Raw genomic sequence first — 11,951 nt, 5'->3', positions numbered from 1 at the left:
GTGGTGGTGGGGGGATCTTGTCTGGAGGAGCCGCCACTGCATGCAGCAGCCATGAGCAGCTCCACTACCACCACCTCCACGACCAGCAGCAGCAACGCCGGGGAAGGGGCTGAGGAGGCGGCCAAAGACTCTGCAGACATCGTTGCGTTTTTCCGATCCGGTGAGTGTACTTGTTTCCTTGGGACAGGAGAGATTTTGATGGGGGGAGGCGGACTGGGAGGCCACGATTTGCACCAGCTTGGAGGAGGTGGTGAAAAGTCTCTTTTCTCTTTCCTCCCCCCCAAGAGGGGGTGGGAGTGATTCGCTGCTTGGGAGCTGGCTTTGTGAGAAATGCAAACTGGTAGCTTACTGGGGGGAGGCTTTTCTTTCCCTCCCTAAGAAAGGAACACTCTGAATCTTTTGCATTTATAGTCGTGTATCGAGGGGGAGGGGTGTAAGGGATCTACAGATGCGTTGGTGTGTAGAGGATTGCATACGTTTTACGGTATCCATTTTTATACATGACTGCAATCTAGAGTATTCGGATGTCTCTTTTTAAGGAGACAGTTGTGTGCTCCCGATTATTAAGGTCCGTGTAAATGGCAGAGCTTACTGTGGAGCGTGTCACAGGGAGAAATCTGAATTACAGCCTTTGTCATAGTTAACTGTTAAAGAACGATAGTATATATATAAAAAAAGCTTCTATTCCAGTCCCCATGAATAATAAGGAGGGGACTATCCATACACAACTGTCGCAACAGTAAGTTATGACCTTTGACTACGACCATGCTGCTTTTCACTTCACTCCGATATTGGAAGAAAATTACAGGGGTGATATCGCAGTCACTAATGGTGAACTAACAAACCTCAGTCGGCATACTAGTCACTTACAAAAGTTGGGACACAATCAGAAATAAATGTTCATCGGAAATTGTGGAGACCGGCCTAGTTCAATAAGCATTCGGGCCATGGTTCTGTGATGTAGCAAATGGTGGCTCGGCTGGTGACAGGTGTAAGTATTTATGACGTTAGTAAGAAAACACATGTCACTTGCACTTGGAGGCAGACCCTTAAAGTAGCATTTGACGCCAGACATGAAAGGACTTTCTACCATGGCCGGCTGAGGGGTTAACCCCCTGCATCGTATGTCACTGCTGAACTGTTGGGACGGGAGAAAGTCGCTGCAAATGGTGGGGAAGGCATACAAGCAATTCGTGGATTTAAGGGGGGAAAGGGAGGCATGTTCGAGGCTCCTGCTAACATAAAGATTAAATTTGCACATAATGCGGTGATGTTTGCTATGTATGTAGGGTGTGGATGGCACTACTATAAATAGCAATGCAACTCCAGTCTGTTGCAACTCCAGTGTGTCTGGGCTGCATTTCTAGACGGTGATTAGGGAGATGGGTGGAAGAGGGAAAATTTCAAAACCGTGTTTGCAGCGGGAAGTGAAAACGTTGAGGGATTTCCCTGCCTGCACGAAGGAGGAGCAGTGGAAGGAGCCGGGCTGCTGCTCCTCATGTGTTGCTGGCTTGCCGCTGAGCTGGAAAGTCTCGCTGTGCTTTGGAGACTGGGGAGGGGAAAAGTGGGGGGAGCTTGTTGACAGGCTGCTAGGATAAAAATGGAGTCCGCCTCTTCCTCCCTCAGTGTCTCCCCTCGGTACCTCGTCAGTGCACTCCAGGGAGCTGCGGAATAACGCGCTCTCTGTGGCGCAAGCTGTGATGTGGCGATGGCAGCTTTGCTGCTGGAGGCATTAACGCCCCAGTAACAGAGCCTGAGCCTCGGAAGGGATTGGTGCCCCCGGGGGGCACCCACCACATGCCTGCTGGGGCCGGCGGAGGGGAAGGGCTGCCTGCTGACTACAAGGCGAATGAATAAACAGGGGCCGAGGCTCAACACCCCTCCCCAGATTCCGGGCGGCGGCGGCGGCAGGGATGAGGCTCCCGCTGGGGTTACTCTCCCCCAGAACATCAGCCGCAGCTCCCCTCTTCTGGCGATTCTCTCCCCCCTCATCATGCCCCAGCTAACAGGCCGGAGGAGGAGATAGCGAGGACATCGGCCTTGGTTGCTTGTTCCATCTGGATGTCCACAAAAGGAGTGGGCTGGAAAGGAAAATGCAGACTCACCGCTGGAAAGATGAAGGGGAGTCCGGGTTAGGTGTGTAAGATTTCGACTTTATTTGTGGGATATTTAAGCAAGTGCCATGAGGGAGGTTTCAGAGTAGCAGCCGTGTTAGTCTGTATTCGCAAAAAGAAAAGGAGGACTTGTGGCACCTTAGAGACTAACCAAAGCTTATGCTCAAATAAATTGGTTACTCTCTAAGGTGCCACAAGTCCTCCTTTTCTTCATGAGGGAGGTTGCCTGTGTATGTGTGAATGACCAGCACTCGGTAAAGAATTGGTTCTTTCCGGTTGATAAGGTTGTGGGGGAAGAAGTGCCGTTTGAAAGAGACCTCATCTTTGCTCTAGGGATTTGCATGGATAGACGATGTAAATAGTGACATTGAGTCTTATCTGGAGCGTCTGTGGCTCTTTTAGAAATAGGCTCAAAACAAGTTGACCAGTGCACAAATACCTGAAAAGTCCATGAGGATAATAGCATTTGTGCAGAGTGAGTTTTTTCTTGTGAGAATGAGATTACCCTCTTGCTGCCCGTGTTAGGCAGGCTCCTACAGTGACAGCAAAATTATACATGCTTTTTAACAGCCAAAGTGGAAATCTGTTAGTGTGTGCACAGTGAGGTACACTTCATGTGATAGCTTTTGCAGTATGGAATGTTGACAGCCCTAGAAGTAAGTCAGCTGCACTAGATGACCTGTGGCAGATTTTCCCCAGTTACTGAAAATGACAGCATTAATAGTCTTACTCCACTAGACAAATGAAAAGGACCAAGTATTCTATTTGGTGTAACAAACTCAAAGAATCTCGCTTGTTTGTAAGCTCGTCAACAAAGAATGTGTGTTGGTGTGCTACTACTAAAGTCTTGGTGAACTGGAATCCAGAAGCAACTGAAACTAATGTTTTGAACACCCTTCTGTTTACCTGTGGCAAAGAAATTAATATGTATTGGCTTTTTAACTTTGTTTACCCATGGCCTTGCTGGGGACGGGGGAGAGAGTGTATGTATATGCATGTATTCCCCTACTTCCATTTTTACCTCATGCTCCAGGTCACAGCTTCATTCTCCTGGCAAAGTAGAAAAAAATCTCTTCAAAGCATGTCGGTGCTGCCCATTATGGGACAGAGACAGGATCATTATATCCATGTCCTCGAAGTTGGGAGTGAGGTGGAAGGGAATGCATTCTTAAAGATATAATAACATACAGGCCAGGGTGATGCTGTGGCCAACCAATAAGCAAAACGCTTAAAGGGTGTTGCTTAGGTTTAGGCATGAAGTTAAACATTTTGATTGCACACTTCATAGAAGATGAAATATTCATTTCCCCCAGACTTTGCAAATAAGTGTCAGCAACACTGTAGCTGCTATAGTTACAAAGGGGTGAATGCAATTATTAAAATTGAGATTTTTATTAAGATTGCTTTGAGGACTGTAAACAGGGAGCAATGCATTTAAAAAAAACAAACAAACCAGAAAACTATTCCCAAGTACATTGTGCCCAACTTAATTTAAAGTGTTCCATTTTGTCTGTTGTGCAGCACAGAGGTGGCAAAGCTTTTCTGCAGTCCAGTTTTTAAACTAAGTCTTATCTTAAAAATAGGCATATTACTTTGAGTGAAATAACACAGGAGCAGAGAAATTTTCATCAGTAAACTTAAAGATGTACAATTTAATGGAGTCTGATAGAATTCTCACTACTCAGTTTAACTTTGTAAAGATTCAGATACTATTCTTGCTTAAATGGGCAGAAATTTGGGGCTATGGTGGCCAGAAGGACTAATGTGATCCTGGGCTGCATAAACAGGAATCTCAGGTGGTAGAGGGGTTATTTTACCTCTGTATTTGGCACGGCTGAGATCGCTACTGGAAGAGTGTGTCAAGTTTTAGCGTCCACAACTCAAGAAGGATGTTGATAAATAAAACCTTCTGTAGTGGTGAACACCCATTTTTTCATGCTTTGTGTGTATAAAAAGATCTTCTATACTTTCCACAGTATGCATCCGATGAAGTGAGCTGTAGCTCACGAAAGCTTATGCTCAAATAAATTGGTTAGTCTCTAAGGTGCCACAAGTACTCCTTTTCTTTTTGCGAATACAGAGTAACATGGCTGTTACTCTGAAACCTGTTGATAAATTAGAGGTGTTCAGAGAAGAGCCACAAGAAAGATAGACTCAAGGAGCTCCATCTATTTAGTTTAACAAAGAGCAGATTAAGGGGTGACTTGATTACAGTCCATAAGTACCTACATGGGAAACAAATATATAATAATGGGCTCTAGATGTAGAAGAGAAAGGTGTAACATAATCCAGTGGCTTGTAGTTGAAGCTAGACATTTCCAGACTGGAAATAAGGTGTAAATTGACCATTGGAGCAACATACTTCGGTTTGTGGATTCTCCCTCACTGACAGTTTTTTCAATCAAGATTGGATGATTTTCACAAAGGTCTGCCCTAAGAATTATTTTGGGGAAAATTCTCTGGCCTTTGTTATACAGTAGGTTAGACTAGATGATCACTGAAGTCCCTTCTGGTCTTGAAATCTATGAATTGAAGTTATAGTGTGAAGAATTTTGGTATCTTGGCTCGAACGTAAATGCTAATGAATGTATCCACAACAAAAGAAACATAAATTGGTAAGTGATCAGCAGAAGAGGTGGCACACACAAGCGAATATGAAATGTTACCCTGGGAAATTAAAAAAATGGAAAAATCCATCTTGAATTAAAGTTTTGAGAACCTCAGTCAGTGAGTGGGTGGTCTGAATATGAGGATTTCTTTGAACACTGAATCAGTTGAAAATTTACTGTCTGTGCCTGTATCTGTATTTAGTGAGGGAATTGCTTTACTGGACATATCACCTTGGTGACTACCAAGATGACTAGTTTCAGAGTAGCAGCCGTGTTAGTCTGTATCCGCAAAAAGAAAAGGAGTACTTGTGGCACCTTAGAGACTAACCAATTTATTTGAGCATAAGCTTTCGTGAGCTACAGCATCCGATGAAATGAGCTGTAGCTCACAAAAGTTTATGCTCAAATAAATTTGTTAGTCTCTAAGGTGCCACAAGTCCTCCTTTTCTTTTTGAAGATGACTAGTCAATCTCTTGTGCAACAGGAAAAAGTATTTGTACTTTTTTGCCGAACAAATGATTTCCTGTTGATTGAGGATCTTAAAATGCAATATTAAACAGCTGTTTCTAATGCAATTCAGCTGGGTTACAGAAGTTGCAGAATTGGGGAGAATATTAGATGATCTCTGTCAAATATGCAGAGAGTGGTGAGCCCAGTTAACATAGGCTAGCAATTGCAAAGCTTTGTGTAAGACTTGGTTATAAACAACAACAAATGTTAAACTTAACACTTGCAAGAACTGTTGACATTGTGAACCAAAATATTCTGAAGGACACAACACATTTTGTTCTCTGTAACGTTGACATAAAGTACTTTATTTGGCATGGAAGTGTTGACTTAATATAACATTGATAGATTTTTTTTTTCATTTATACTTAAAATACCATCAATGAATCTGGCAAAACGGTTGAATTATGGGATGTAAATCTGTGGGTGCTTAGGGGCTGGAGTGGAGGACAAGTGCAATGCTTTGTTTTGTCTTTAGCTATGCTGAAGGGACTCTGTTGCTGAAGGTGTGGCCTACAGTACACTACTGCAAAAATATTTAATAAATCACTGATGTGAATGGAAAGGACAAAGTGTAGATGTGTGGTGAAGTTAATGAATAGGTGGGGAGTAGTGACTGTTGTATGGGGTTTTTTTTTGTGTTTTTTTTAGTGGTGCTTGGGAATAGGTTCTCCAGGTGAAAAGCTAGATGGAATAAGTCGTTAGTTTGAAGAATTTTTGATTGGAAGTGTAGGGGGAACATGATGCTGCTCTGTGCCAATGAAATTCAAGTGTCTCTGGTTAGTGACTTTGCCGTCCTGCAGTTTTTTCTGTGAGACGGGATCACTGGGCTCTAAGATGGAGAGGGGCAAACAAACATCCCTGGGGGGAAGAGGGGGAAACTGACCAGTGTAACTTAAACAAAGTCTGCGTTTTACAAAATTTAACATTTCACTGTTCTCATTATAGTAAGGACATCAAGCTACTTTTGGAAAGATCATATTGCAAAATTTAGTTGATGGCTTCAGGAGACTTCAGAGTAGAAAATGTACTTAAGCCGTAAGTGGAAAAGGAAGCGAGTTGAGGCAAAGACTGAAATATTTCTGTGACAGATGTTAATCTAAAGAACTTTGGTAGCTACAACTCCTGCATTTTGCATTGGAACTTGTCAACCAATACACCGCAGCAAGACTTGCTGGAAACAGCATATGTTGGTTTAAGGCTCTTATTTAAATTGTTGTTGTTGAGATGAGGAAGGAGCCTGTTGTTAGCTTCACTTTCAAAAATTGAACACTAAAGAATTAAAATGCAAAAAGCTTGTCAAGTCTCTCCTTAAACGCATGAACAGAGAACATAGGACTTATCTACGCTAAAAACGCTACAGCGGCACAGCTGCAACGCTGCACCTATGCGATGGCAGAGCCCTGTAGCGCTTCAGTGTAGACACTGCCAATCCCTGAGAAGCAGTCGCAAGATCGACAGAGATTAGGTCAGTTTAACAGTGCCAGTCGGGTGTGGATTTTTCATACCCCTAAGTGATGTAGATGGGTCAACCTAACATTTTAGTGTAGACCAGACCATGTTCTTTACCCTTACATTCTGTCTCAATCATAATTAGAAAAAGGATTTGAATACCACTGGATAAGCTTTTAAGACAAAGTTATAATGGGGGAGCTAACCAACCATTAAACTTCTGGAACTTACGTGGAATTACAAGTATCCAACCATTAATAAAAATCAGAGCACTGCAACACAAGTTGGGTTTACATGTAAGCTGATGGAATAAAATTCTGAGCAATAGGAGATTAGTGTTTGAATTATGTGGGGGTAAAAGAATCATGATAAAGTAGTCCTGTTTGCTTAACTGCTGCTAAAGTTGTGTGGATCTATGCAGTGATATGTGATACTGGAAGTGACATGCATAACTTTACTAAGTTGGTGAGCATTGACCCCTTTTATTAAATATTAAGTCAGTGATAGAAACTGAGATGTGCAGTGGATTTTTTTTTTTTTTCAAAAGAGCTAAGATAAATCAATTCCTGATAAAGAGCTTCCACCTGTGGTTAACTTCTTAGGCCATTTTGCATTTAATTTTTAATAGTGTTTGAAATAGGACTACATCAGTAAAAGTAAGCTCTTGTGCTCATTGAACAATCAAGGCTTTAGGTGAATGTCCAGGATGCTGAACTCTGTTTCTGAAAAACCTTTGGGCTAAGGATGTCAAGAAATTGGTACATATCACTGAGTACTTTAGTTATAATTGTCCAGAGCAATAGATGAATTATTAGGCTATATGATGGATTGAAGAAGTGATACAAGTGACATTTAATTATTCCCCAAGAAGCCTAACGAAGTAGGTAAAGTTAATCAAAATAGCGTAATAAGGATAATAGTGGGCCCTACTCTAAACCGCTAATACTCTTTGGTTGTCTTCATCAGTGGTTCTCAACCAGGGGTACATGTATCCCTGGGGATATGCAGAGATCTTTCAGGGGGTACATCAACTCATCTAGATATTTTCCTTGCTTTACAACAGGCTACATAAAAAGCACTAGTAAAGTCAATACAAACTCAAATGTTATACCGACAATGGCTTGTTTATACTGCTCTATATACTATACACAGAAATGTAAGTACAGTACTTTTATTCCAATTGATTTATTTTATAATTACATGGTAAAATGAGAAAATACGCAATTTTTCAATAATAGTGTGCTGAGACACTTTTTTGTATTCTTATGTCTGATTTTGTAGGCAAATAATTTTTAAGTGAGGTGAAACTTGGGGGTACTCAAGACAAATCAGACTCCTGAAAGAGGTACAGTAGTCTGGACAGGTTGAGAGCCACTGGTCTACTTAATGCATCCTGTAGCTATCTATCTAATGTCTACTGTTTAAAAGATAATAACTACATACAGGGCTAACCACTATGAAGATGAAGGTGTTTGTCCAGGTTGTTCTAAGCTAATGGTGAGAACTTCCTAGTCACAACTGTTCAATGACTAGTGAGAATTCTGCTTCCACCTGAAGAAAAGACTGATGACAAAGTGAAAGGGATGTTGAGACATCCATAATATTTATGGACATAGAGTTTTGAGGACAAGAGTGAATCTACGGACGTGGATTTGCCTGCTATGTACTTGTTTCAGCCGAAAGGTAGCTTACAATATTTGTACAATTGTGCCAATAATCTTTTGTTCTGAGTAGCTGAGACCATTCAGTACTAATATGTACAGTTCAACATGAAAAAGAAAGTGATAACTTTTAAATTATTTCCTTTCTTGAACTCACCCACTTCAGCTAGGTCAGCACTTGACAAAACCATCTGAGAAGGCATACCCTATTTTCTGCTGCTAGAGTTCAGGGGTGAAGTGCACCGTTAGCCCTGTTCAGTCTATCTGGGCACCCCTTTCAATGCTGGAGATGTGCCTGTGCTTGGGCTTTCAACACAGTGCATCAGAGTGTCTTGGAGCCTGGGCTTCAGCCTGACCCAAAATGTCTATACGGCAATTTTTAGCCCCGCAGGCTGAGCTGCCCGAGTCAGCTGAGCCAGGCTCTGAGACTTGGTGCTGTGGGTTTTTTGTGGCAGCGTAGACTTACTGTAAGGCTGCAAAGGAAATATGGGGCTCGAAAGATATAGTAAACTTTCATTGTGCATTTGGTTGCATGGACTACTTGGCATGACAGACCAAAAACAAACAGACAAAATCAAGCCTAGGAATCCTTTGTCAATCTTTTAAAGAGAAAAATTCTGCCTGACCTCACAATACAGTAGTAGCTACTTCAGTGGGGCCTTCTTTCAGTTGGATCCTGCAGGCTGTCTGGGATGTCAGGTGGCTGTTATGTGCAAGTATTGCCTGGAGCATCTTTAGGTCACACAAGCCTTTTCAAAACAAAGTGGTTGCTTGATGTAAGAACATAAGAATGGCCATATTGGGTCAGACCAATGGTCCATCCAGCCTAGTGTCCTGTTTTCTAACAATGGTCAATGGCACATACTTCAGCAGGAGCGAAGAGAACAGGGCAATTCATTGAGTGATCCATTCCCTGTCGTCCAATCCCAGATTCTGGCAGTCAGAGGTTTAGAGACACCCAGAGCATGGGGTTGCATCTCTGACCATCTTGGCAAATAGCCATTGATGGACCTATCCTCCATGAACTTATCTAATTCTTGTTCTGAACCCAATTATACTTTTGGTCTTCACTACATTCCCTGGCCGTGAGTTCTGCAGGTTGACTGTGCACTGTGTGAAGAAGTACTTCCTTTTATTTGTTTTAAACCTGCTGCCTATTAATTTCATTGGATGATATCTGGTTTGTGTATTATGCGAAGGGATGAATAATGTTTCCTTATCCACTTTCTCCACAATGTTTTCTACACCTCAACCATATTCTCCTTGGTCGTCTATTTTCCCAGCTGAATAGTTTGGTTTTTTTAAATCTCTCTTCATATGAAAACTGTTCCATACCCCTAATAATTTTTGTTGCCCTTCTCTATGCTTTTTCTAATTCTAATGCGTCTTTGAGATATGATGACTAAAGCCACATACAATATTCAAGATATGGACGTACCAAGGATTTATATAGTGACATTATATTTTTTTTGTTGTTTTATCTGTCCCTTTCCTAAGGGATCCTAACATTCTGTTCTCTTTTTTTTGAATGCTAGTGCACATTGAGCAGATGTTTTTTAGAGAACTAACCACCATGACTCCAAGATCTTTCTTGAATGTTAGCAGTTGATTTACACATCATTTTGTATGTGTAGTTGGGATTGTTTTCCAACGTGCATTACTTCGCATTTATCAACATTGAGTTTCATCTGCTATTTTTTTGCCCAGTCACCCAGTTTTGTGAGATCCTTTTCTACTCTTTTTTTAGAATCAGCTTTAGACTGAACTATCTTGAGTAATTTTTGTATAGTCTGCAAACTTTATCACCTCCATTGTTTCCCCCTTTTTCCAGATCATTTATGAATATGTTGAAAAGCATGGGATCCCCCAAGGATCTGTGCTGGGACCAGCTATTTATTTCTGTCCACTGTGAAAACTGATAATTCGTTCCTACCCTTTGTTTCCTATTCCAGTTACTCATCTGTGAAAGGACTTTCCTTCTTCTCCCATGACTGCTTAGTTTGCTTAAGAGTCTTTGGAGAGGGCCCTTATCAAAGGCTTTCTGAAAGTCCAAGTATACTATATCCACTGGCTCATCTTTGTCCACACATTTGTTGACTCCCTCAAAGAATTCCAATAGATTGATGAGGCATAATTCCCCTTTACAATGGCTGTGTTGACTCTTCCCCAATGTATTGTGTTCATCTATGTGTCTGACAATTCTATTGTTTATTATGGTTTCAACTAATATTCCTGGTACTGAAATTAGGCTTACTGGCCTGTAATTGCCAGGGTCACCTCCTTGAGCCTTCTTTAAAAATCAGTGTCACATTAACTATCATACAGTTATCAGGTACAGAGGCTGATTGAAGCAATAGGTTACATACCACAGGTTTAGTAATTCTGTTATTTCGTGTTTGAGTTCCTTCAGAACTCTTGGGTAAATAACATCTGGTCCTGGTGACTTATTACTCTTAAATTTATTGGTTTGTTCCAAAACCACCTCTATCGACAGCTCCATTTGGGATAGTTCATCAGATTTGTCACCTAAAATAATAGCTCAGGTGTGGGAATCTTCCTCACAACCTCTGCAGTGAAGACGAATAAAAAGAATCCATTTAGATTTTCTGCAACGGCCTTGTTGTCTTTGAGTGTTTCTTTGGGACCTCAAATAATCAGTGGGGCCACTGGACAATCATCAGGCTTCCCGCTTCTGATGTATTTAAATAATTTTTTGCCATTAGTTTTTGTCTTTTGCTAGTTGCTCTTACAATTCTTTTGTGGCCTGCCTAATTATACTTTTACCCTTGATTTGCCAGAGTATGTTTCTTTCTATTTTCCTCAGTAGGATTTGACTTCCAATTTTTAAAGGATGTCTTTTTGCTACTCTGTTTAGGCATGGTGGCATTTTTTGCTTCTCTTACTTATAGTTTGAGCCTCTATTATGGTATTTTTTAAAAGTTTCCATGACCCTTTGAGCCATTTCACTCTTGTGTCTTATTTTAACTTCCATTTAACTAGCCTCTCCATTTTTGTGTAGTTCCTTTGAAGTTTAATGTTACTGTGGTGAGTTTCTTTGGTATTTCCCCCCCACAAGGATTTAAAATTTAATTACATTACAGTCGCTGTTACAAAGCGGTTCAGCTATATTCACCGCTTGGAGCAGATCCCGTGTGTCACTTAAAACTAAACAAAAATTGCTTTCCCCTTGTGGGTTACAGGACTAACTGCTCCAGGAAGCAGTCATTAATGGTATCTAGAAATTTTATCTCTGCATTCCATGATGACGTGTTCACAGTCAATATGGGGATAGCTGAAATCCTCCATTATTAGAGTTTTCTGTTTTTGTAGTCTCTCCAAAAGAACAGGAGTATTTGTGGCACCTTCGAGACTAAGCCTCTAAGGTGCCACAAGTACTCCTGCTCTTTTTGCGGATACACACTAACACGGCTGCTACTCTGAAATCTAGTCTCTTGGAGCATTTCACAGTCATTGTCACCATCCTGGTCAGTAGTGTAAGTATATTCTTACTGCTAAACACTTTTTATTCATGTATAGAATTTCTGTCCATAGAGATTCTGTGGTACTTTTTAATTCATTTAAGAGTTTTACTGTAATTGACTCTATGC

General features: G+C 41.2%; 1 protein-coding gene across 3 annotated transcripts in view; it reads left to right on the top strand.

The window, feature by feature from the left end:
• The first annotated feature begins 41 nt into the window (after positions 1-41).
• TRIO (trio Rho guanine nucleotide exchange factor) overlaps positions 42-11,951 on the top strand; it is a 401,689-nt gene continuing 389,779 nt past the window's right edge. For 2 of the 3 annotated variants that reach the window (XM_084621487.1, XM_084621489.1), the window contains exon 1: positions 42-160. In XM_084621487.1, coding sequence (XP_084477613.1) covers positions 52-160 — 109 coding nt within the window. In that variant the 5' untranslated portion in view covers positions 42-51. Of the gene's footprint in view, positions 161-1,974; positions 2,137-11,951 lie in introns of those variants that run through there. The other variant, XM_084621488.1, reaches the window with a different exon arrangement.

This window comes from Lepidochelys olivacea (genome assembly GCF_965140295.1).
Source record: "Lepidochelys olivacea isolate rLepOli2 genome assembly, chromosome: 2".
In the NCBI taxonomy this organism is placed as follows: Eukaryota; Metazoa; Chordata; order Testudines; family Cheloniidae; genus Lepidochelys; species Lepidochelys olivacea.
The sequence above is the reverse complement of the archived record's forward strand: the minus strand, read 5'-3'. Positions and strand labels throughout refer to the sequence as shown.